Source organism: Cuculus canorus, chromosome 2 (genome assembly GCF_017976375.1).
Source record: "Cuculus canorus isolate bCucCan1 chromosome 2, bCucCan1.pri, whole genome shotgun sequence".
Taxonomy (NCBI): Eukaryota; Metazoa; Chordata; class Aves; order Cuculiformes; family Cuculidae; genus Cuculus; species Cuculus canorus.
In genome coordinates, this window is record NC_071402.1 from 48,513,516 (window position 1) to 48,538,087 (window position 24,572).

The following is a 24,572-nucleotide window of genomic DNA, read 5'->3' on the forward strand; positions in this document are numbered from 1 at the left end:
AAGCAAGTTGGAGACTGGAATGAGACTGTTTTTTCCACCAAAAAAAATCCGAAAAAAAAAAATACATACACGCGATATATATATCTATATGCACGTTTCGAAGGAGATCAATTTTATGCCCGTGTGATCGGTTAATTTAATTTAACTTTTATTTCGGAGATTGATTCAGACTGGAGGTAGAGACATGAGCTAATTGTATCCTGATCCTTGCCTTGAGGGGTTTCAAAGCCCTGGAGCAACTATTCTCTGTATTTTGCTCTGTCTACCTTAGCCAAGCTATTGCATTTCTCTCTGGTGTAGCGAGGAGAGCAGACCGCTGCCGGGAGAGAGAAATATCGGAAGTGTGAGTTGGGGGGAGAGAAAGGGGGAAAAAAATAGAGGGACGGAGAAAGAGAAAAAAAAAAAAAAAAAAAAAAGAGAGGGACAGTTTGTCGTCTCCGATGTTCCAGGTAAGGGCTGCTCGGGATTGTTGTTGTTTGCAGCGGAGGGTGCGGAGGGACTCGGGCGCCGAGTCTCTTCCACGCATGTGCCGGGCGCTCTCTCCCCCGCGCAACCCGCGCCCCCGCGCAGCGCCGCGGGGAGGCGGGCGGAGGGGCTGCTCCCGTCCCCACCGCCCTCTCTGAGCCGGGGGAGGGCGGCTTGGGGGTCTGCTGCCTCTGTGTGTGTGTATTGAATTTAATGTATTTAATTCATTTAATTTATTTATGGCATTTAAATCGGCGTATTTTCTCGCGGAGGATGCGCGGCTGGCATTGTTCTCCGCTGGGCTGCAGGAAGGCGGCGGCGGGGGGGGGGGGGGGGGGGTGCGCCATTGTGTGAGAGGGAGGGAAGAACGAGCCAAAAGGCACCTCCGGACACCCCATCACCACCACCTTTGTTGCTGGGGCGGTGGAAAGAACGGCATGTTTCCCTCCCCCCCCCCCCATTCATTCTCCGCGGCCGCGGGGGCTCGGGAGGCGCCGCCGCTCACAGCCCGGCGGATGCTCCGGGTGTCCCTCCTTCCTCCTCCTCCTCCCGGTGTCCGACGTAAGAGAGGGAACCGCGTTCTCCGTCCCCCCAAATCCGAAATTAATAAAAAAAAAAGGGGGGGGGGGGGGAGGGAAGCTGTTGGCCGCCTGTTTCCAATCAGCGAGATACAAGTTTATTGGGGCGTCCCCGGCGGGCACCGAGCGGGCTCGCCTCGCCGGGGCAGATTGAAAATGGGCGAAGCGCTTCTCCCCGCACAGCGGAGGGAGCAGAACCTTCCCGGGGCGCCTCCAGCATCGCTCGAGCTGCTGGCTTGGAGTGATTGATTGTTCTCTGGTGGAAAGGCTGCGCCTGAAACGCAACTTCCCACCTTAATCTTTTTCCCCGAGCGCCGGGGGCGGCTGCGGGAAAACTCCGGGCTGATCCAAAGAAGTTGGTTCCTTGCGCACGCCGAGTCCAGGAAAAAGAAGTGTGGGTGGAATCGGTGCCGATCGGGTTGAGAGGATCCTCGGAGGCGCTCGGCGAAACTTCCCCTCGCCCTGTTCAAAATGACTGCGGTGATTTTGGAGGTTTTTCGCCCCAAGCGCAACGCAAAATGTTCCAACACACGCTAGAGGTCCCTCTCAGAGCTGTCAGGCGTTGGGGTGTTTTCAGGTTGGGTTCTTTATTTAATTCTTCCCCTCTTCGGTTTCACTGTTAGAACAACGTTGGCTGTCGCTGCAAATATCCGCGCAGCCTACGTTATTCAAACAAGGGTGAAGAAGGATTTGCTATGAGATTTTTGTGCCCTTCTTGTTTGGTTATCAGTGGGTCAGTTAATATGCACATTCCTCTGTGCTCTGAAAAAAAAAAACAAACCAAAACCAAAACAGAATGTAAACAGGATTAATTTCATGCAGTGATTTATGAGTTTTTGTTTGAAATATCCTCGCAGTTTGTTGTTGTTGGGGCCAAGTTCCAGATTTCATACTCGGGTTTTCTTTTCTGAATCCTGCTATGGAAGTAAACAGCGTAGAACTTGAATCAGGATTCCAGGCTGGCTCATGGTTTTTAAAAAAGAAATATGTAAGCAAGCAAAAAGCCGAGTATTAACATTATAGAGTCAATAAAGGTGATGGCGGTGACTGAAAATTACGAATACCCAGCAGTTTTCATATCCAGACCACGTTACGGAACTAACTAATTCCCCCAATTTCATGTATTATGAGCAGTATTATCACCATTTTACGGATGGAGAAACTGAGAAATAAAAAGAAGGTCACTGACTTGCCTAAAGCCATATAGCAAATAAAAGATAGATCTGGAATCAGCTAGGACAGATTTAGATCTCTTGCTGATTTGCACTGCTGTTACCATTGATTTCAGTGGAATTCTTCTGGATTTAAGTCAGATTTGGACTATAGGTGTTGCTCTGTCCCTTAGAAACACCGCCTTCATCTAAATTCCATTTTGAACATGATTGAATTAGATGCGAGATTTTGAGAATATTTGGTGTACATCTAGTTTTAAAAATACAAATTACTGTGGAACTTTAAGACTATGTTGATTTTTGAGTTTTGTCTCCTTGGTTTTGGTGGGGTTTTTTTCCATTACAAGTTCATCTGTCACATCACCATAGTTTCCTACTTGGTTTTTGGTATCAATTTTTTTTAACGAACAATTTCCTCGTGTCTAGTGCAGATTTTGTTACTGGTTTCTGAGAAGTGCTTCTTAGTAGATGTCTCTGAATGAAGCCTTCAGTTTTAGGTCAGAACAACCTGAGAACAAATGATTTTGCATGAAGAAGACTTCCATTCACTGTGGATCTCACTCTGGCAGAAAGAGAAAATTGCATGACTATCATATACAAAAAAGCCAGCCTTTCCCCTACGTAGAGAAAAGGCTGCATGTAGAAGACTTGCTCACATAGGCTCTTTATTGGATTATGTTAAGTTTATGTATGGAGAAAATGCAATGTGAAAGGAAATATTCACTGATCATAACAAATGTGTGTACATTATTCAAAGTGGGGTCTCTCACAATTAACAAAATATCAAATCTGCCAGTCACAGTCAGACAGCATTTCACATGAGCCCAGCTGGCAAGGAATGATAATTTCTGCTTTCTGTATTCCGACTACTTCAGAAACATTTTCAGGATACCATAAAACAGACACAGATGCACAGATTGTGATTATGGTGCTTTACTGTTCATTTATTAATGTGTGCTGGTATATACAAACTGCCACCACTAAAGCTTAATGTAAAGTTCCTGCTTTCATGTAACTTAGTCATCAACTGGATTCTGTAAGATGCTGATACTTCAGGGAGCCAATAGTCACTTGGTGTTGCTATCACCTCTACAATGAGGGTCTGCCCCACATCTTAACATGTGGGAAAGCAGACATAGAACGTTGGTGTAATTTAGAACATTCCCCACCTCCACCTCCAATTTGAGCTTATATGTCTCTGAAATAGAAAGCATTTACGTGGGAATTAACCCAACAGTGTGTATGTGGTTTGTTTAAGACCGAGTACTGGCTCACTGACTGAGCCAAGTTCTATAATAAATGCCAGATCTTTTGCCCCCTTTCTCCTGTTCTGTGCAGTAAACTACTGTGCCTCATTTGCAATGTGTGTTCAACTCTTCTCTGGTACCAGAGGAAAAATGTTGTCGATCAGAAGCAACTTTTAGCAGAGATGCCTGCTGTTACTTATTTTGGATCCTTTTACGCTGTTGCAGCAGAGCCAAGTTGGATCTCCTTCCAGGAAACAAATTTAGTTAGTTCTTGGGTTTTTCTGACAGAAACATAATTCTTACTTTAAATGGAATCTCTTCTATTGCTCTGCATTGTACTTATGTTTCTTTTTACAGCCTGGGTAAAATTCATCTCTGGTATAGTGCCATTGACTTCTGTGTTGTTTCACAAAGAATTAATTTGTTGGAATACTATCGTCTTACTTTCCACAGAATATGATGTCTTTTTTTTCAGTTTGAAGGAGAGAAATATAGAATGCACATCTTAATTTTTATTTTGCTCAGCTTTACTACTTGTACAGGCAGAAGTACCTCTTCTTTCACTATTTCTCTGGTAAATTAAGTTGGATACGTATATACATTTAGCCATTGTCTATAGGTGGGAGGAGGGAATAACTACTAACTTCCTAGCTGATAATACCTTCCAAAGAAATGTAATGCACGTGAAAGCCTTAGTACATTCCATGATGATGACGACATATGTTGTAGCTTTAATAAACTTAGGTTCTCTAATGCGTATTTTAACTGTGCTTTGGAGCCAGAAATCAAGTAAACAACAGCCCATATCCAACTGAATCAAAGCTGATGCTGTGGCATGTTCGGTTGTTGTAAGCCCTTGTTTATTAAATGAATGGTTTACCTGATAACCTTTTCCTGATAGCTCTGCATCTCGCTTGCTATCCCACTGGCAATGGAAGTTGCCAGTTTGATGTGGTTGGCAGGTTAGCACAAAGGCGGCTTTGCAGGTGGTTTGTATGTAGCCGAAATCTGTGGGTGAGGGATACAAATTTTAGAAGTGTTCGTTAGGGCAAAGGACAACTCATCCTGACAAATTATTTAGTGGCTTTTCCTCAACTGATCTTCCTTCTCAATGCACTCATGAATAAGGAACAGCCTGTAAAAAACCCAAAAAGTAAGAGTTTCCCCAAGATGGCAGGGACACAAGTTCTGTCTCACTCAGATTAGCGGCTCATTTTGCTTCTGATTCTCTTTGCGGTTGTGGTCATTCCCCCTCAGCCAGCATTTGTGACTCAGTTCTGCCTCAAACCTCAGGTTCAGTATAGGCATCTGTGTTGTGACTTTTCCTTTATTTTCACTGGCATAATTCAGGATGGTTTGCAAGATAGCGAACATGTGGGGTTGTAGCTGGTAGTACGTAGGCTCAAGCATGTGCATCCTTGCTCCTGATGCTGTGTAAGTGTGGTTGCCTTTAGCAAAGAGGCAGCTGGTGTGAGGACAAAACCGTTCTACTAGTGTAGCAAGAATTGCCAGATCTCACCTGTCATAACCTTTAGTTCTCACCCAAGAACTGTGAGGCCACATTGTTGTTTGGTCAGAGAGAAATGATGGGCGGTTGTCTCAAGCAAGGTACTTCCAGCAGACATGAAGAAATGTTAACACTTCTGTGTAAAGCACAGGTGTAGCTTAAATCTGGTGGAGCACAGTGTGCAGCTCTGAGTATCCACCTTTGAGAAACGTGAACTTAAACTGGAACTGCAGATAGACGGATGGTCGGGGAATAGAGTATCTGTCTTGTGAAAGGAGATTTGAATGCCCGTGTTAGCAAAGTGTAGAAAAGTAAAACTGAAGTAAAGTAAAAGGAAAGTAATATGAGTATTTCCTGTAAGTACAGATAGTAAATCCCAAAGAGAAGTAACTGTTCTAGCTAAAGGACAATAAGCATTTACATCAACTGGCTCTGTTTGGGCAATAATTTCCAAGAACACTTTCTGATGTAATATCTAGAAGATTCAGAATTGAAAGTGAGACCTTTAATTTGGTAATACTTTGCTTTGGGCTCGTCTTTGAAACCTGGGCTACTTGGGGAATATTTGTGAAAAAAAGCATCGCTGACCTTTTACCTCAGTGACCTTACCTGCACAGTCCTGATAGGCTATGGTTGGCTAAGTTTCTTCATCAACATTTCTGTCAGTGGAGAAAAGCTTTAGATTTTTTTAAAGAAAAAAAGCATTGTCTGTTTGTGTGTCTATAGACACACACGCATATTTTGTCAAAAAGCAGGATTCTTCTACCAAACAAACCAGAACTTTCTCATACCTGAAAAGGGCTATCTACTTTGAATTTTCATTACACAGAATTTTGAAAAAAAGATGATGTGACAGAAAAATAAAACAGTGACCTGAATTATTAACGGAAAAAAAATCTTCACTGTATTTTTCTGTGACAAGTGAAATTTTTGCCGAAGTGTTTGTCAGTGGGAGGAATCACTGACTTGCTCTTTAGATAGCATCCATCTTTTTTTCTTGGTTCCAGCTACGAAACTACATCTATAGTTCATTTTTTCCAAGTAAGACCTTTAATGCTTACAGTTTTATTCTGATATATTTAGTGGCATTCACTTTATTTTTATTATATTCTATAACAAGGAGAGGAGAGATTTAACAAAGAAATATGAACAAAGAGTCCTTTTCTCTTTTTCTCACCTTCTTACAAATGTTAACTTAAAAGCATCCTCTTTATCATCAAATCACCTGGCACACTTTCTGTGTGCTAGTTTACTTGTATACCCACCTTGTAAATCCTAGTGGGGAAGGACCATCTCTCCTACTGCGGCAGAGTACTGCAGGTGTTCAACAAGTAATTAATAATAGTTACTACTATCAGTGCTGCCAGAGGAGCAGGAGGAGGAGTGGAAGACATTCAGAACATATAAATAACTGTTGGAAAACAGAGTATCCGGGTGCTGCCAAAGTAGGGCAAAGTGCTCTTATAAAATAAACACAGCTTTATTTCCCTGTGTGAGTTGAACTTGGCGGCAGCATGAGATGAAGGAGGTGCTGTGCATATCGCGTCTTCCAAATGAAAGTACAGACCCATCAGCTTGATCACACAGCCGTCAAGCGAGGGAGGTAGGAGCACTGTGATTGCCAGAGCTAGGGGAAGGGATGAAATGGGAGTCTCTAACTAAAATACCAGTGCCAGTCTCCCCAAGGTGTATTGCTTTCTAAATAAGCTAAGACTCATCTAGAGGTTTAGTTAAGATATCCTAAGAGAGATTGATGGTCCATCCATTCAGCACCAGGACCACTGCTGAATACGTTCCCTTTACGCCAAACACTTTTGTAAACCCTGAAAAAAGAGAATCCATGCACTATGGACCACTCACACAAGATAAATAGACTAGCTTGCCAGTAACAGGCAAATTTGATACCATTTACCTGTACCAGCCTCTTTCACTGTTGTGATATGTGAAATGGTGAAAATGATATGTGGAATGGTGATGTGATATGGTGAAAGGGGAAGGGGGTTAGACAGGCTTACCATCAGTATTGGAGAGGGCCTTACAGGTGATGTCAAGGAGCTGTACCAGCTGGTGGCAATATGTGGTGGCATGAAGACCATTATAGGAGAAAATGAGTAGAGTAGATCAGAGGAGAGTTAGCACTCTGATTATCAAAGGGAGCTCACAGGTGGGGGGAAGTTAGGGAGAGACTTGAAGACTTGTGAAAATCAGCAGATGCAGCACCAATGAAGGGATTCAAAGATAGTCAAAAGGGAGAGCTCCACAGTTAGGACAGTTAGGGCTCCATTCTGTGTAGACTAATAAAAGGCTGATGAATTTACCTGAGACATCTGGGAGATGGTTATTGATGAGATCCAGGTGGGCTCTCACCTGGATTTGCAGCTTGACTCTGGAGAAAGAGAAGGAACAGTGGAGTTTAGAGGTGGCTGCAGATGTGAGCTGAGAGGAAAAAAGTAAGATGGTGCAACCTTCCTTATCCTCTAGCTTTTCCTTACAGTAGCCTCTGTGGTACAAAGACAGTTTGAAATTCCTGAAGGCAAAATGAGGGTGTGATTTTTGCTATTAGTAAACACCTGAATTTCTTAGGCTGTTGATGCTGTTCTGAGGATGAGATTTCCTGAAAAACGTGTAGGCAGGAGTGTTCCTGTTTTGGGGGCACGAGAAAGCAGCCACAGTTTTTGCTGGGCCTTCTGCATTTGGGCAGGTGAGACTCAATCAGGAATAAAATGTCAGCTCTTTTGTAGGGAAAGAGGCAGTTCTTTTTGGAGAAAACTGTAGCTTTGAGGAAGTATTTTCTTTAGTTCAAAAATCTCTATTTGTTACTGGCTATATACAATCTTTCCTTTTTCCTTGATCTTGAACAATTTACATCAATGTCCTGCAACTGAGAGTTCCATGGGTTGCTTAGAGATAAGCTGGAGAGTGATATCCATTTATAAGCTAATGCCTTCCTAAATTCCATTAGGTGCCCTCTTGTTTTATGAAGGGCATCTGATTTCTCCTTCACACCATTCATTATTTTATATACCCCAATTCTATCATCTTTTACTGTTTTCCTTTCTAAATGAAATAGTTCTGGTCTTAATCTTTTTGTTTAGAAATACCCTCACATGTCTCTTAATCATTTTTGTTGCCTCTGGCTATCTGTTGTAGCTATCTAACACTCCCATCATTGCGTCTCACTGGATCTTTTAAAGCTAGTTCCAAAGTCATCAGCGTGAAGGAGACTGAAGGATGGTCTTGTGGTTAAAGTACATTGCCAAGAGTCCAAAGTTCTGCTTCCAGGTCTCCTGCCCTGTGACGCTGGGCTAATCACTCAACTACAGAGGTCCATGGTTTCCCTTTTAGTCCCAGGAAATGGTATGGGGAAATTTCAAGCAAAATATGTTAAGTGTTTCTCCATGCCTGGATGGAAATTATTATAGAAGCACAGCCATATTAAATGTGGTAGTTTCGATTGTTTTTCCACAAGGCATCTGCATGTGTCTTGAAATTTGTAGCTTCTCTTTGTCTGATTGTGTGGTGATTAACTGTTTTCTATTTGTTACATTCCTCTGACATTGGGTTCCAAACAAATTCAATTAAGTAATTCTCTTTGTTATTTTATGGTGAACTTCATATGGAAAGTATGAGTTACAAACAATGTGGGCCAAACAGACACATGGCTTTCATGCGTCCTTGTGGACCTGGAAAGCCAGCACAGTCCCGCTGAAAGTGAAAAACAGAATAAAAATCTGACTTTTTACATGTAGGACACAGCCCATTCCTGGGAGGTGCTGGATATCCCTCACTCCCACTCATACTTTGCACATGTGGGTTCAAGACTGAGGTATTGCTGGCTTGTCTCCAGTCTAAATGAACTAACCTATAACCTGTCAAGACTTTCCCAAGGGGCATAAGACTTACCCGAATGCTTCCCTCCTGTGATGTTTGCAGCTGGGCCTGGCTGTTACATATTTCTAGCATCTCTGTCACTCTCCAAAAGCTCACTTCAGGTTTGGGGCATCTCACTGCCTTGGTGTGTCATTCAGTGCCTCATATATTCTGGCACATGGGAGCCTGCAACACTGCAGCTGGGTGTGCGCTGCTGTCACAGCCCCACATTCCGAGGGATCTCACAAGCAAATGTGTTCCCAAATGTCATTACTTGCTGCAAAATAGTCTCAAAAGCACAGGAACAGGAGATCTCTGAGGTGTCTGAACTATACTACCTACTTTTTCAAAAACACCTTGTGCTGCTGAAGGTGCTAAGAGAATACACAACTCTTTGATAGGATACTATTCCAGCAGAATAGCAAAAGCAAGCTGCTTAGATATTTGTAGCATAAAACTAAGGATAACTAAGTTCTGGTTTAAACTGCACTTTTTTTTGTGTGCTTGTTATCCTCCTAGCCCTGACCATTTTTTTCTTTTTCTTTTTGCCTTGATATCCTGTTTTTTCTTTTGTAAGTAGATAGTCAGCAACTGCTGCCATGAGTACCCCAGATGACACTGCCTGCTCCTCTTGCTGGCTGCCTCAAGCCTCTGCGTACATTCCTGCACAAGCCCTGGGAATTTCAGTGCCCTTCTGCTCTCTTTGAAAAGAGGTCAGTTCAACAAGACTCTCCCGATAACCCCAATCACGTCAATAGGCCTGTTTTTGTGATTGAGGATAACACATAAGGATGCTCAGCAGTTTGGTGCATCAAGAATCTTTGCAGCTTTAAAAGATGAAAAGGGTGGTATGGCCTTTGGTGGGGCTTGGAGGATTTTATTTCCCTTATGCCTTATAGCTGGCATTTTATCAGAACCTTCTGCTCACTACCATTCCCATGACACATGAACACACTCAGAGAAAAACTTCCTATGAGAAATCAGTGGGCTTCATTAAATTTTCAGAGTTTAGAGTTGTATTTCTCTTTGCCCCCTCCATGGGCAGCTGGCCCTGCCAGATTCTGATTGTTTATGTGAGCATTTGATAAATCTCATGTGGACTACATTTGCTCTTTCACCCAAGCAGTTACTACACACATTTCCCTAACACTCTAAAATTATGCCTGCCAAACATTTTCTGATATAAAGTTAAAAGTCATCATTACTGAAGTGATTTTTCAGCCCTCGTAGGCATATTTTGGTTTTGGTTTTGTTTCCTCATGAAGTTCAGATAGTTTCAAGGTCTTTTAAACAGGCTGCCAAGGATCAATTTCAAAATACATATATTTTTTTAATTTTCTGTGCTCAAAAAATATGCCAGTGCTATTCTCTTTCATACATCTCTTTTTAAAGCCCAAGTCAAGTGAACATAATGTTGCTGTACTGCCAAGGCCACAGAGAAATTATAAAACTGGAGGTTGCTTCTTCCTCGCCTTCCAGGTCTCAGTCCCACACTTATACCAGGAAGGACACATTTCCCACTGACTTCAGCCAAAGTAGGCCCCATCCCACTGTGCTGGAGGCAATGACATTCTTTCTGAAGTGACCTCCACTGTGTGCCGCGGCAGTTGTGCCTGCTGTGCTCCCAAGATGTCCAAACCGGAGATGCGGCTTGAAGGGTGCACAGCTCCCACCTGGTTGCCATGCTGGCTTACAGGGAAGGGAAGTAGGTTCTTGCTCAGAGTGGAGCAGGGATGAGCCTCGGTCAAGCATCCAGATTTGAAACACTCCCAGGTTCCCTGTTCTAAGTTGGAACTATGTGGATTTGGTTGCAACTTTGCAGTCCAGTCATTTGGTGTTGTTCATGGCCAGCCTCTATATGCAAACCATTTGTTCATATTCGGACCCTGTCCTGACTTTCTCCCCTTTTCACTGCCTGTATGGATCATACACCTGCTTTCAGTATGTGACCAGAAGGCAAGTTGTCACTTCGTTCCTCCCTGATCCTCTTGCTTCCCCCTTCTCAGTGCTCCTGGCATTTTTCTTTAAATGCCTCTTTTCTTCCTCTAGGTTCCAGAGTTGCACATGGTTTTTGAAACTGATTAAAGCCATTTGTCCTGCCCTGGCAGGGAGATACTAAAAGAAAGCATGTGTGCCTCTTGGTTTTAAACCAGGATTTTTCTTACTCTTTTCCCAGTTTCTTGTTTAGCAAACATGGTCATGATGTAAAAACATAAACATGATCATAATGTAAAAGAGCAAAGCAACTCCTCCCTTCGCAGAGAGTGCCAGCCTGATATCATATCCTGCTTTTTTCCTAAACCCTGCTAGTGCCCTTGAACCTACTGAAGCATGCTGCAGCATCAAATGGTCTGAACAATCTGAATTTGTCATTTTGCTTCAAAACGCCTTGGCATCATTTTTATTTGAAATTGTGTTGGCCACTTGTTTATGTCACAGCCGCATTTCACACAGTATGTAGGAGTGTAGAGAGCTGGGTCTGGGCCAGTCTTAAGTAAAGAAGCTAATGCAAACACCCGCTCTGCCCCTGTAAAACATAAGAAATCCAAAGCATCGTACAAAGCTTTCTAGGGTGGAGATGATAGAAAACTAATAGCTAGCTAAGACTTAAAGTGCACTGCAATTAAAATATAATCCTTTAAATTTCTTGGATTCGAAGGGAGGAGAGGGTTGGAAAGAGGTATGGAGAAGGAAAGAGTCAGAAGTGAAGACATTGCAATCCCTTAGCCTCAACATGGAACTACTTAAGCATACCATAATTGCATCACAGAAGGTATGCATACCCTGAAACCAAAAAGGAAGCAGGAAGGCAAGAAAAAACAAACACAGTATGATGAACCAAACAGGTAACCTTTGGGAAGAGGAAATCTAGCCCTGGCTAACCCAAAAGAAAGGAACGTAAACTGGCAAGGAAAAATGAAAGTTGGGAAAAAGGAGAACTGAGAGGAAATTTCAAGAGCAGCAGACACATTTCTGCAAATAAATGAGAAATATAAGTATCTGAAAGAAAATTAGTGGATTTGCTAGATCAAAGGGCCAATTAAGAAATGACAAGGGTACTGCAGAGACCACATTATATCCTTCCAGTAGTCTCTACTGACTGGAAATACATTCGCTCTCTCCATATTTTATTTAATTACTAAAGATGGGGGCCTGTCAAACACTGAGGTATCAGAAGAGAAACTGCAGGATTGACATGCTAAAATAACAAACCTCCCAGAGCAGATGGCATCAATCAAGGCTGATAGCTGTTAACAAAATCACACAAGCTTCCCTTAAAAATAGACTATTCTGCTATGCTAAATCAATGGAACATGGCAGTATTTTACTTTAAAATCGACATCATCTCAGCCACATGAAAAAAGAAAGAAAGGTTGAAATATAAGTTAGTTGATTTATAAAATCTGCACGAGCTGAATGCTAAGCATGACTGATCCAGTAACAAAAAAATCATGCCTCTCTTAACTTCCTGAAACCCCTTGAAGTATCTCAATGAAGCCATGGATGATGCAGTACCATTTAATATTTTTAGAGGAAATTTCAGAAAGGCTTCAATACCTTTCCTTACAAGATGCTGTTAAGAAAATCTAGTAGTCACGAGGTGAGATGCAAAATTCTGCCCTAGCATCTGTTTTACAAAAAAAAAACAAACCCACAAGTATCACAGGAACAAAACATGAGAAGTTAGCAAGGATGTTAGCAGAATACCCACAGATAGACCCCAGGGTTATCTTTGAAATTTTGATGAATTATCAGAACAATAAGCTGGGACATTTGGGGGTAACAACAGTGTCAAAATTGTCCCTGTGGTCACCCATGGCAAGACAAGACTCTGAGAAACATAGGGACCTATATTCAGTTATGTGAAGAGGAAGATGACTTAGACATTAGGAAGAAATTCTTCACGATGAGGGTGATGAGGCACTTGCACAGGTTGCCCAGGGAAGTTGTGGATGCCCCATCCCTGGAGGTGTTCAAGGCCAGGTTGGATGGGGCCTTGGGCAGCCTGGTCTAGTGGGAGGTGTCCCTGCCCATGGCATGGGGGGTGGAACTGGATGATCTTTAAGGTCCGTTCCAACCCAAACCATTCTATGATTCTATGACATTCCTTACTTTGATTACACAGAAAGTGACAAATGTGCAAAGAAATATTTTGAGTTCTGTGCTTACACCATCAGGTTATGAAAAAAACTCTTAAAACCTTATTTTTACATGTCGTGTGAGAGTGGAGCAGCAGTGGAAAGGGCAGACTGTGGTGCCTAGTTGCTGAAGGCAGTACTGCAGAGGCAGTAGGAAGCACCAGGCCCTGGAGGGCAGTGAGAAGGGGCTCCCGTCACACAGCCAGGCTCCTCGTCCTGTGCCAGGGGGCTGCCTAGGATGAGAGGGGTACACAGCTTTACCTGCAAGGACAGAGCCTCTGACTCAAGTGAGCAAGTCAGGCCACTCTGTTGTACAAATTTAGAGTAAACACAGAAAGAACGTAAAATGAACAAAACAACAAAGGCATGGAAAGTCATCACCTGGCTGTATGAGAGCTCGTTTCTTTAGAGAGAAGACTGAGAATGTGATAAAAGTAGACAATATAACAAATACAGTAGAGAAAAGTAATTGTCTTTCGTATTACTCTTCTGTATTATTAGGAAAAGGTTTGTGTGACACTGTTACTCTGTAACAAAGAAACTGATGTTATTCCTGGAACGCTCAGCTTTTCTAAATTTCTGCCCAGAACCTGCTGCAGCACGAGTCCTGCCTGTTTCCATGTGGGTTTCCCTGCCTCTGCAAGCTGAAACTGCCATGGAAATGTGCTCACAAAGATCAGGAATACAATAAAGCATGAAGCCAGCAAGTCTAAAGCTGATAAGACAAATTATATATTGATACCAAATAGGAACTCCTTGATGCAGTACATAGCTTGACAGCATATACCATTCAGCTCAGCAGGGACTGGCACAACCAGGTTCACCTGGGCTGATCCCTGGGAGGGAGACAGGAGGGAAGGCTGTGCAGAGACTGGACTTAGCGCTGTGATCGATTTTTAAGGAGAACTGGACTGGAACCTTCATTACAAATTACTAAATTTTGTAATCCAAAGGTTTCTAACCCTGTTCTTGCATATTTTCCTTCCATTACTCCTGCAGTGGTCATGTTCTGCTGCAAAATTACTAGCAAAAAATGTTCAGTTTGGTATGGGTTATTTAAAATTTTGTCAGTCCTGGAGTGGGCAAGAAAGAATGGAGAAATGCTTGAATAAGGAGAAATTCCATTTTATGGAAACATATAGGGCATGATCAAAGCACAGAATAAGCTTCTTTCACCTCACAGCAAATACAGTGTTTGTGGGATGTCAGGATTACGAGTTTCTTGAATGACTAGAGTTCAAAATACTCCTATTTGTAATTTTGCAGCTAGTGGCACTTCAGAGACAGAGTCACCAGAGGAAATTACAGTGAGGGAAATAATTTAGAGTAGAAACTAAAAGTTTATTATGACACAAATCACAGTGGAGAAACGGAGGATTAATTTTGTTCCTGCATACAGTACATGCTTTAGTCTGCAAGCTAAGAATTAATAATACAAAACCTCTCTGCCTAACCTGATCTACAAATAAAATCAATTTAATTCCTTCTCCTTTTCCTGACAGTACAGACTAACAATATAGGTAAAATGTAGGTAACTTCAGGGAGATACTGCCAACACTGAAATTTTTTTTGTTATTTAGCTAAAGAGAAAAAGGAAGGTCACATTTTGTCCTTTTTAATCAGTGTCCCCAGTGGATGCTTCTGCTCTTGTTCTTACAGAGTGTTTTATAAGAAACTGCATTTGAAAAGCCCAGTATTTGGCTTCTGGTTTTGTCTAACAGGATTGATAATCTTAGGTGCAAAATCACTAACCTATCAGGATGCTGAGATGCCAGGCCTTACAGGAGCCACCAGAAGAGGGGAAGCATTCAATATGTAATGAACTTTCCATGAACTCTTTTACAAGAGACTCCTAGGGTAACACCTATTGCTATGTGTGTGAGAGAAGGGAGGAAAGAGAACAGCCAGATCACTGTTTTCTCTTTTGTCCTCAAGGGCAGATTGTGTAACTTCCATTGGTGGGTGCACATCTTTACATATATTCTGCGTATTAATGAATTTGGCATTCATGTCTGCCAGCCACAAAATAGCAAGCAGCATGCTGTGAGCTGCTCAGAGCATCCCTCTCTGTGCCACTGTTTCCGTGGAGGTGGTCAGAACCTCAGGATTAGACATGCTGGACAAGACCTACTGTTTTATATGTTGTGCATAGGGAGTTCCCCATTTCTTAGGTTATCTATTACATTTGCAAATAAATGTTCTGCTGAAGTCATTAATAAGTGCTACAAATAACTACTTTGGTCCTTAAACTGATCACAGGATAAAACTGATTGATAGATAGAAAGTGCAATTATGTCCCAGTGAACAGGCAAGCAGAACAGGAGTCTCTGTCCCAAGCCAAAGAGCTGAATAGTGGGATCTGTCCAGAAGTTAAAACTGAGCAGGTGGGGCATTCCCTAGTCACACATGAAGGAGGAAAGGGTTGCTTGGTGCACCATGCATTTATGAAAAGGTACGAGTAGGTGGTTAAACAGACAAGTGCTTTTGTGCTTTGTTCTGAAAGAAATGAGAGAAACAGGTGCCCAGAAGACAGATTTACCTGAAAAGGCAGCTATGGAAATTGTGAACGCATTTCCACTGTGTTCAGGAGAGCTTACTGTGTTGCTAGGAGCAGATGACACTGAAGGTTAATTTAAAATTATGATTATTTGAATAGAATAACTGCAATGCAAGGTAATGATACTAATAACGGCCACCTCTTCTTGTTGCCTTTTTTAATCAGCAGGTTTCAAATTTTCTATCGAAGGAGGTGTTTAACTTTGAATGCATTTTACAGAGAGGGATATTGCTGCACAGAAGATGGAGTGACCTATCCAAATTCAGCCAGGAGGCATTTGGCTGAGTCAGGAATAGAAACTAGAGTGCCAGCCCAATGGGGAAGGCTTACTAAAACAACATAGAACCAAGGAGAAACAGGAACAAAGTCTCCCCATTTCAGCAGTGAGAAGCACCAGCTGCCTTATTCATCATTTTGTTAGAGTAGTAGTACACACTTTTTTTTTTTTTTTAAAGATGAGTATTTTAATTAATTACTGAGCTGGCTCTGCAGATCCTCTACAGGATGAAAACAAACACTTAAACAAGCCTTTCTTGCCAACCCCACCCAACACCTACTCAGTTGCAACAGATGGATGAGTGCCATAGACCAGATGTCAAAATGATACCAAATTTGACACTGTACAAGAAGCTGTAGCACACTGCGGAAAAGAACTGCTCCCACGGTAACATTATTTAAATGCCACATTGCACTGATCCCTGTTAGAAGTGATGTGCACAGAACCCAGATGGCAAAGCTTGTAGCTGCTGCCACAACCTACTGAAATCTTTCAATCTCTTTTAACAGCCTTGCTTAAATTTTGTTGTCTTCCAAGGGTGGGAAGCTTTGCTGAAAAAGCATATAGAAGTACCTGGCTGGAGTCCAAGAGGGGTAGCATGACTGTCTCCTCTTCTTGGAACAGCTTTGATTACACCTGCTTTTGTAGTGCCTAAATAAATAGGGCCATTCAAGGTGCTCCTTGTCGCTTTTGGACACTGGCCTTGAAGGACAGGTGACCTCTCTTCTGAGAAGCTTCCTGTTCCTGAAAGACAAAGAAATTCAGATGTAATGTGGACAGAGAAATATGTACATGAAGAAAATATAAAGCTTTGACACTTACATTAGGAGGCAGCTTCATTCAAGAGGTTTATATGATGTTGTACTGACTGACTACTTTAAGTCTGAAGCAGAGTACCCTTCTGAGCAAATCTGAAAGCCTTGCAGGTTTGATAGATGACCCAGGATTAATGGGCTTTCCAAGGAGACTGGTCACCTTTGGTAGCGTGGGATGATGATCTGAACCAGGTGATCTCCCCTGGACCTCCAGAGCATCTGTAGTTGGTTCAGATGAACAAAGTGCTTTTGCAAGCCTAGTTTGACTTTACCCAGGGCAACAACTTCTGGAAACAGAAACTTATATGGTGGCACTGCTACATTCTTCCCAGAGAGTCTCAGCAGTCCAGGCAGGAGACATGTATGAAGAAATTGCCTGACAAGAAAAGTTCTGTCAAAAATGAAGCTTTTTGCTGGAATAGGTTTTGAATGAATCCTAACCAGGAAAGGTTTCTCAGTTAAACTGAGTCTATGACCTAGAAATGCCAGGTCTGCCGATTCAAGGGACTACATGGGGTGACCTGAACACCTAGAAGCTGTGTGAGAGGTCCCACCCTCAGAACAGAGTGGTTTTCTTTCTGTCCTAATGGGGATTTGAAACCTCAACATCTTACAGAAAAGAGATACCATTTCCCAAAGTCATAGTTGTAACTGCCACCCTGTCTCCATGCTGTAAGAAGCATTTTGTACAAAGGAAAGAAAATCTAGGGAGATTATAGCTAAAACTGTCTACTGGTTATAAGTTTGAGCTGCTGTGTATCTATTTTTTTACAAAATATTTAGCATTTTTGTAGCATTGTGCTCTAGTGGCATGCAACAAGCGCTTAGCTCTTTCAAAAATGAGATTTCACTTAGGTACCCATAGCATAAGAAAAGAGGCCCTTGGTGCACAATTTGGTTTGGTTTAAGTGACTTGTGCAGTATGTTAACATAGGACCTCTGTGGCAGAGCCAGAGATAGAATCAAAGGATGTACCTTCAGCTCCAGGCAAACTGCAGACAAACTGTCAGACTACAGATGCCTATTCAATGAGTCCCATCTATCCTGGGCGCTGAATGAGGCAAAGGCCCTGTAGAAAAAAAAAGAGGATGTGATTAGATCATTAAGTGCAAAAGAAAACGTGGCAGTAGAAGAAGCATAACCATGCTGGCTTTAATCTTACTAGCAGGGAAACAGCTTTATTGTAGATGTGGCTGTGTGGAAGATCAAGTGTTGGGTGACTTGCATTAATGTCATGCCCTTAGTTTGCTGAGCAAACTTACCATATTTTCTGTGGTGCCCACAAATTCTCAGCAACATAGTAGAGTCAGGATCCATCCTCAAAACAAAGCTAAATCATTTTCTTACTGCCTTATCACATTCTCTTTATTTGTAGCATGTGCATGGATCACACAAGGCAGGCTTGACTTGAAATACCAAGCGGCTGCTTGTGAAATAGTGGCTGGTCTTTGGCAGCAAAGTCAGGAATTGTACACATTGTTAATATTCTATAGGATTTTTACTTTTTACCACTGTGCAGTCTTAAAGAATATAATCTATTTTAAAATCCTTATAGTATATTTGTGTATTTCTGCATTTCAGAGAACCCTGATACTATGTCCATAAGGCACAGGAGTTAATCCATGTTAATCACTAACTGACTGCAGAACAATGGTAGGTGAATGCAAATTCTTTGTGAATATTGGACCTCATCATTGTGTTCCCACTGGAGCAGTGACCTCACCATTTTGTCTTTTATAATGTTAGCACCGTCTAACACTACAGGTGGAGGTACCTGAGATTTTTAAACATGGCTATTGAATTCTACATGCTTTAGCAGAGGGTTTTTTTGGCAGACAATTTTGTAAGACAAAAATTTCTAATGCAACTGTAATTCCTAAGATGGAAGACAGTCTCCATGATATTTCCAAGATCAAAAAAGTGAAACCCACTTGTACCTGCACAGCATTTGGGTGGTGGTATGCTTATCAGAAAGTTGGCTTGTGTAGGTCATCTTCACAGCAATGCAACTGTGATAACAGAGATAAGACTCTATCAGTACAACTGTTGGTCAAAATAGAACAAAAAATTTTCCATTAATCAGTCATATTAGTAAAGTTGTCAAGGATAGACTCCTAAAACAGTAGTAACAGATAATGTAAGGAACTTGGGAGATCTTTCAGACCTCTGTAGCTGGTCATTTTGTACTAGCTGATTAGCAGCTTGCTGTAATTTCTTGTAGTAAATATTTCCTTCACGGCAATTATGTTTGATGAAGTATTGGGGAGTACAAGGGAAAGTAGAGTACCAGCATATCAGTTCTCCAAGTCATGATGATACAAGTTGAAAGAGGGGGCAGAAAAGAAGGGCTAATCTGAAAATAAACAGGAGGAAGCAAAAACAGTGGAAATATGAGGAAGAAGAGAACAAATCAGGGAGTTACTTGACAGCTGAGGTAGGTAAGAAGTGCCAAATATGTGTCTCTAGGCTGCTCCGAGTTCCCAGTGGAGCCTTCAAGTAAGAGTGAAAATCAGCGGTTTGTGTGCTTTCTGTCAATGCACTCCCCATCTCATAGTGTGCCTCTAGAGCTAATTATCTACCCCCAGTCATCCAACAGCCCTTCAGGATCCCTGGTAGATGGCTAGGGGAAAGAGCATCTGAGGTCATGGTTTCTGTGGCTGAGAAGACTAATTTCCCTTCATTTAAGAATTTATTTTTTTCACAGTTCTAAGGATGACTGCTCAAATGTTCTTAATTGTGTGTGTGCTTGCCTGATGGGAAACGTGCAAGAGCATTTGGGGACTATGGCTTTGGTACATGGCAAATGGCAATTAACAGAACAAAATCAGCCTCTGGCAAATTAACCTTGCACAGAATTCTAGAGGGTTTTTTTTTTTTTCAATGGTTTTGTTTTGAAGTGACTTTATTTGCTGAAATGCAGGAAACTGAGGTTATAATTTCAAAACGTTTGTGGGAATGGAGTCCTTCTCCTCTGCCATGTGCTCTTATTTTTCAGTCTTTCTTTCCCACTTCTGTTTGCCTAGGCATTGGCCTGCATCCTTTTGTGTGTGTTGCCTCTGATGTCGGACTCATTATGACTACAGAAGTGTTGATGCCAGGCCTAGAAGCGCTACTTAAAAACCTGCTATTCTCTCTCCTTCAAGCTTGAAGCTAACCCAGTTTGTGGCAAATGAAAGAAATGCAATCATTTGGCACCTTGTCTATGCATCAGTTTGGAAATGTAGGACCTTTCTCTTCCGCTTTTCTGGGTACTTTTCTATTTGACTAGGCTGTCATAAAGACCACTAACTCTAGGGTGTGGAGTTTAATGCTTTGAAAGGAAATGACTGGTTTATTGCATTCTCTCTTGGCTTGCCAAGCCCCGTCTCTCACCTCCCAGTGCCTCATATCCAGGAATGAAGAGATTCTCAGAATTCAAAGGGAGAAATAATCATCCTTAGCCCCTATGTTTGGGGTGGAGATTGAAAGAGATTCTCAGAATTCAAAGGGAGAAATAATCATCCTTAGCCCCTATGTTTGGGGTGGAGATTGAATGGATAGGGCAGTCGGAGAAGAGGGAGGCAGAAAGGACTTGAAAACAAATACAATCTAAAAACTCAGAATCAGAAGTTAAGTGAATACTCCCAAATACACTGTTTAAAAAAAATGAACAAGGCTTTTTCTCTTTCTTCATGCTTTGTTTGAGAACATCTTGTGATCATGAATACTTGAGATTGGCAAGGACTAGGCACTGTTGTACCCAAACACTTGGCAAGGGCATGTGGCTGAAAACATAGAGATTCCCCTACACATGCGAGGTCAGTACTTGCAAGTTGCTGCAGTGCTTGGTGCCACCTTGAGTAGAGCATCGCAGTTCTGTGCCACGTGCCAAGGTGAGAAGCTGGAACCTCCTGAGGAGGCAGGCAGGGATATACCAAAAAGGAGGAACTTGGAGAAAGATGGGAAGGATCATCCTGTCTTTCCCACAGATATTAGCACTGTCTGTTCAGCTGTTTGTGTGCCCCTATAACAGATAGAGCAGCCAGGCATTCTCCTGGAGAAGTGTGGGAACTCATCCATCCTGAGATGTGATCACAGTTCAAAGAGGAAGGGGTTTTCTCTTCTGCTGCTTTGAAGCTGACAGGCGTGCATTTTTTTTCTGACAGTTTTCAAGGGATTGCAAAGGAGAAGAAAGCAGAAGGAGGAAATAGTAGAAGAGATGTTTAGGGGGGCTTTGCATACCAACTCAGTGTATTTTCTGCTCCCCCTTTCCCTGTCTTTCATCTTCCCAGTCACCACTAACAGAAATCTAGGAAACAGTTCAGGCAGCTGGACACCTACCTCTGCTCATTCCTGAAGGAGAAATAGGTGTTGAAGGAGAAAGTCTGAGAGAAGAAACAAAGTCATTTGGTGAGAGTGGAGGACAGATGAGGAGAGGAAGCATTGTCTGAGCTGGGACTGATGTGCAGCATTTGATTACCTGGGTGTGATGCACAAGGGAGAGAGGAAAAACTAGGGAGTTTGGCATCAAAGGAGGAAAAGCAGGAGAAAGAGTCTAAGGTAAAATTCTCCACAGCTGCTTTGAGTTGGAGTGAACAACGGGAAACTAGTAGGTTTCATACCCCTTTGGGTGCTGTGAAAAACACAAATGCAAAAAGCCTTGGTGTGCCTTAAAACTGGACTTCTTGTTCACTTTCAGCCACCAGTAGGGTGAAGCAACTCTGTCTGCCAACAGCACTTGCATGACTTCTGCAAGATGTGTGCTGCTTGGCACTACTGTTTAGAGTCTTTATCAGTGTTCCAGAAGAAATCCTCTCTTGCCTCTGCAGGCACAGCAAATTTACTTTAGATCTGCTTGTGACACTAGCAGTTTGACTTCAGTCAAGGTTGGTGGAGGTTTTGAACAGAGCTGAACTGAGGCTTTAGCAATGCAGAAGCTGCTCAGGGCAGCAAATTGCCTTGAGGAACAAACTAGCTCTGGCCCCGATTCTATGTCACCTGTGCCAGAGCCCTAGAAAATGAGACTTGCTCCTGATGCTGCCTTCATCAAGGGAGAGTCAAAGCTGAGAGGGAAAAAAAAGACAGAACCCACCTCGTATCAGTTGCGGGATGAAAGAAGTCTGGCTCTATCACATCTGTCCCCTCCCTTTTCTGTGTAGAATATGCTCTGGCCCTGAACCCTGTCCGCTGCTGCCTCTTCACTGGGACAACAGAGTTCAAATGTAGTTACACTACTGTAAACATTCTCCTGCTCTTGGTCTAGAGCTTACGAATATGCCTGTATGTGCCCAAGGGTCAGGGCTATAGGAATGTTCCCACGATGACTCTTTCTATCCACTGGGACTGCTGATGGGAAGAAACTGCAGGCAGCCAGACCACATTTTCTTCTATTAAGTGCTCTTCTCAGCAAAGTATAGGTGCACTGCACATGATTTGACAACTAGATGGCTTTAGGGCTGTAAAGGTTTGGATAACTGCCAACAGACTTAGAGGGCACGCAGGGATTGTTGGAAAAAAAGCAGAACCTGAGTGGGAGTAATTTCAGAACCACTTCATATTCTTTTGTAGTCCAACTCCAGCCCCCCGCCTTTTCCTGTCATTCACTGTTGTTCCAGCTTGTTTTCCTTGATTAACTCAACCCAGCCCCGACATCATGGTATCAGATCTTCTCTGATACAGCTGTGGCAGTGGTTCAAAATGATCAAGACAGGAGGCCCTGAACCTGGAGGAAACGGCCATCTGTTTGGCCTGGACTTCAGGGTTTATGGGAGCTTTTTGTTTCTTTGTTCAACAGGAATGTCCATGGTGAAATTGTACATCTATGTGTTATGCCTTTGGAAGTTATCATGTGTCTGGCTGCTTGTCATGAGTCCAAGATGAGCTCCTCCTGATACTGCTGGTTTTGCAGACATGGTGGGAGATGTTCTAGAGTTCCTACTCTGCCAGAAAATCTTCATGACTCCAAGCTTTGTATTAATAGGGGAACATTAAGGTCTCACATATATCATTAGGGCACAGCAGTGTCTTGGTATCCTTGCTGTTTACTGAGAATATCCTTTATAGATATAATAGTAAGCTGAATGACAGTTGACTACACAGAGCAAGGGGGCTTCGTATTTCTTCCATGAGGAAGGTAAGCCAAATATGTGATACAAATTATTCTACCGGAAAGTCTTTAGCTCTTATGCCCAGATTACTAACATTTTCCCCCAAGGTGTATACATTTTGCAGTGAGCTCAAACAGCATGGCATGGATCATCACAAGCTCTCAGATGACTGCAAACAGCTGAGACTTAGTTGTCCTTTAATGTCCCCAGCCTATTTGCTAAGGCATATTCTGTTGGCAAATTTAATGGAGTCAGCCCAGACTGCATCAGCGGAGGACACAAGGATACTCTTCATAGTAGGATGCAAAAGAAGAGGTACAACCAGAGGTCTTAGATTCAGGGTTTTCTCTTTTCTTGCTTTTGAGGTGCTTCTTAAAGTACTTTGCTTTGCAGTATTAAGTAATAGGTGCTTTGTAGTAATGACTAATTTTGACATGACAAATACATCATCTTCTTTGTCCAACCGAGTGTTTTCAAACTGATTAGGCCAATACTATACAATTATTGCCCATTGCTGTGTACTGTTCTGTTGACTCAGTAAAATTTAGGTACACTTTCAGCACTGTGTAAAATTCCTGTGTAATCCATCCAAACCAGACATTTTATTACCTGTTTTTGTTTGTTTCCTTATTTACATTAGTCTGTTTTCAGCTTAGGCTTTTTTTTGTTTTGTTTTGGGTTTTTATTCCTTTTCAAAACATATCCAGAGTTGTAGAACATTAACAACATTTTGTGGATGATTCATGTCCTTTCTGCAAAGCAGAAGAAATTGAGATGAATGGTTTTCTCTCTAAGGTTAAAATGAAGGGCAAACCTTTTATATAGGCAAGTGCTAGCTTGCCTGCTGCCTATTAAAATAAACATTTATGCACAGGACTTTGAGAAACTAGTCTAGGGCCAATATTTAAAACATTTCATTAAAAAAAAGTATTATTATTGATGTACTACATGGAGGAGACTTGCCTAATACAAATATCACAGTGCTTATGTTCAAATTATGATGAAAAATGTTATTTGACTTTTCTGAGGTTTTCAGAGGGTCAAAAATCTTCCTACTTTTTCATTTCAAAATTCTCCTATTAACGAGCAGATAAAAAAAAAAAGTAAAAATACTGTAAGCTTGCAGGTGTTACTCCACTAACATATCCAGAAATACTGAAAAAGTATTTGGTTTGGGTACATTTCTTGTTTTAACAATGGTCACCCAGCTCTAGATAAAGTCTAAGAGATGGGACAACCCTTCAGAGAGCATGTGCAAAACCATAATTCAACAGCCTTCTAAGCAGATGAGAGAGGGGAGGTAGTGGCATTTATCCATGGCATTAAGGAGAAGCTTCATGAAAGTTCACAGTTTGTGGCCAGAAATCACGAAGAAATTAAGATGTGACAGATTTCACCAACATAGGAGTGGTTGTGCAGCTTCTCTGTGTTAACTGATGCTACTGCTGAGAGCCAAGACTCTCACCAAGACTTCTCAAAATAGTACCAGGATTCTTGGACTTCACAGGCCTTAAGAGCTGAGCAGAGTGACGTCTGCAAGGGGCAAACTTGTTCTGTTGGGCAGCCAAAAAGCCTCTGGGCTTCTACCCTTGATAGAACAACATACCAGGAGCCACAGTAGCTAGGAATGATTATAAAAATCCTAGGTGGACAGGTTACCCCAGGAGCAACTCACCATGTGTTTCTGCCATGATATAGCATCAGAATAATTTTCCCATAAGATTTTGGATGTGGTCAAAGCCAGAAAGCATAGCAAGCACGTTCAAGCAGATTTCTTGTCCATAGGTGCTAATTAGCACTGCTGACCTGGGTGTGATATTAGAATTTTTCTAGTTTATTCAGCAGCACGTGGGGTTCTC

The 24,572-nt window shown here is 42.2% G+C and overlaps 1 protein-coding gene across 1 annotated transcript in view; it reads left to right on the forward strand.

Annotated features, from left to right (window-relative positions):
• The first annotated feature begins 425 nt into the window (after window positions 1-425).
• Window positions 426-24,572, forward strand: part of KCTD1 (potassium channel tetramerization domain containing 1) — a 100,746-nt gene continuing 76,599 nt past the window's right edge. Inside the window, exon 1 of the mRNA XM_054057466.1 lies at window positions 426-449. Within this exon, the coding sequence (XP_053913441.1) occupies window positions 441-449 (9 nt within the window). The 5' untranslated portion in view covers window positions 426-440. The remainder of the gene's footprint in view (window positions 450-24,572) is intronic.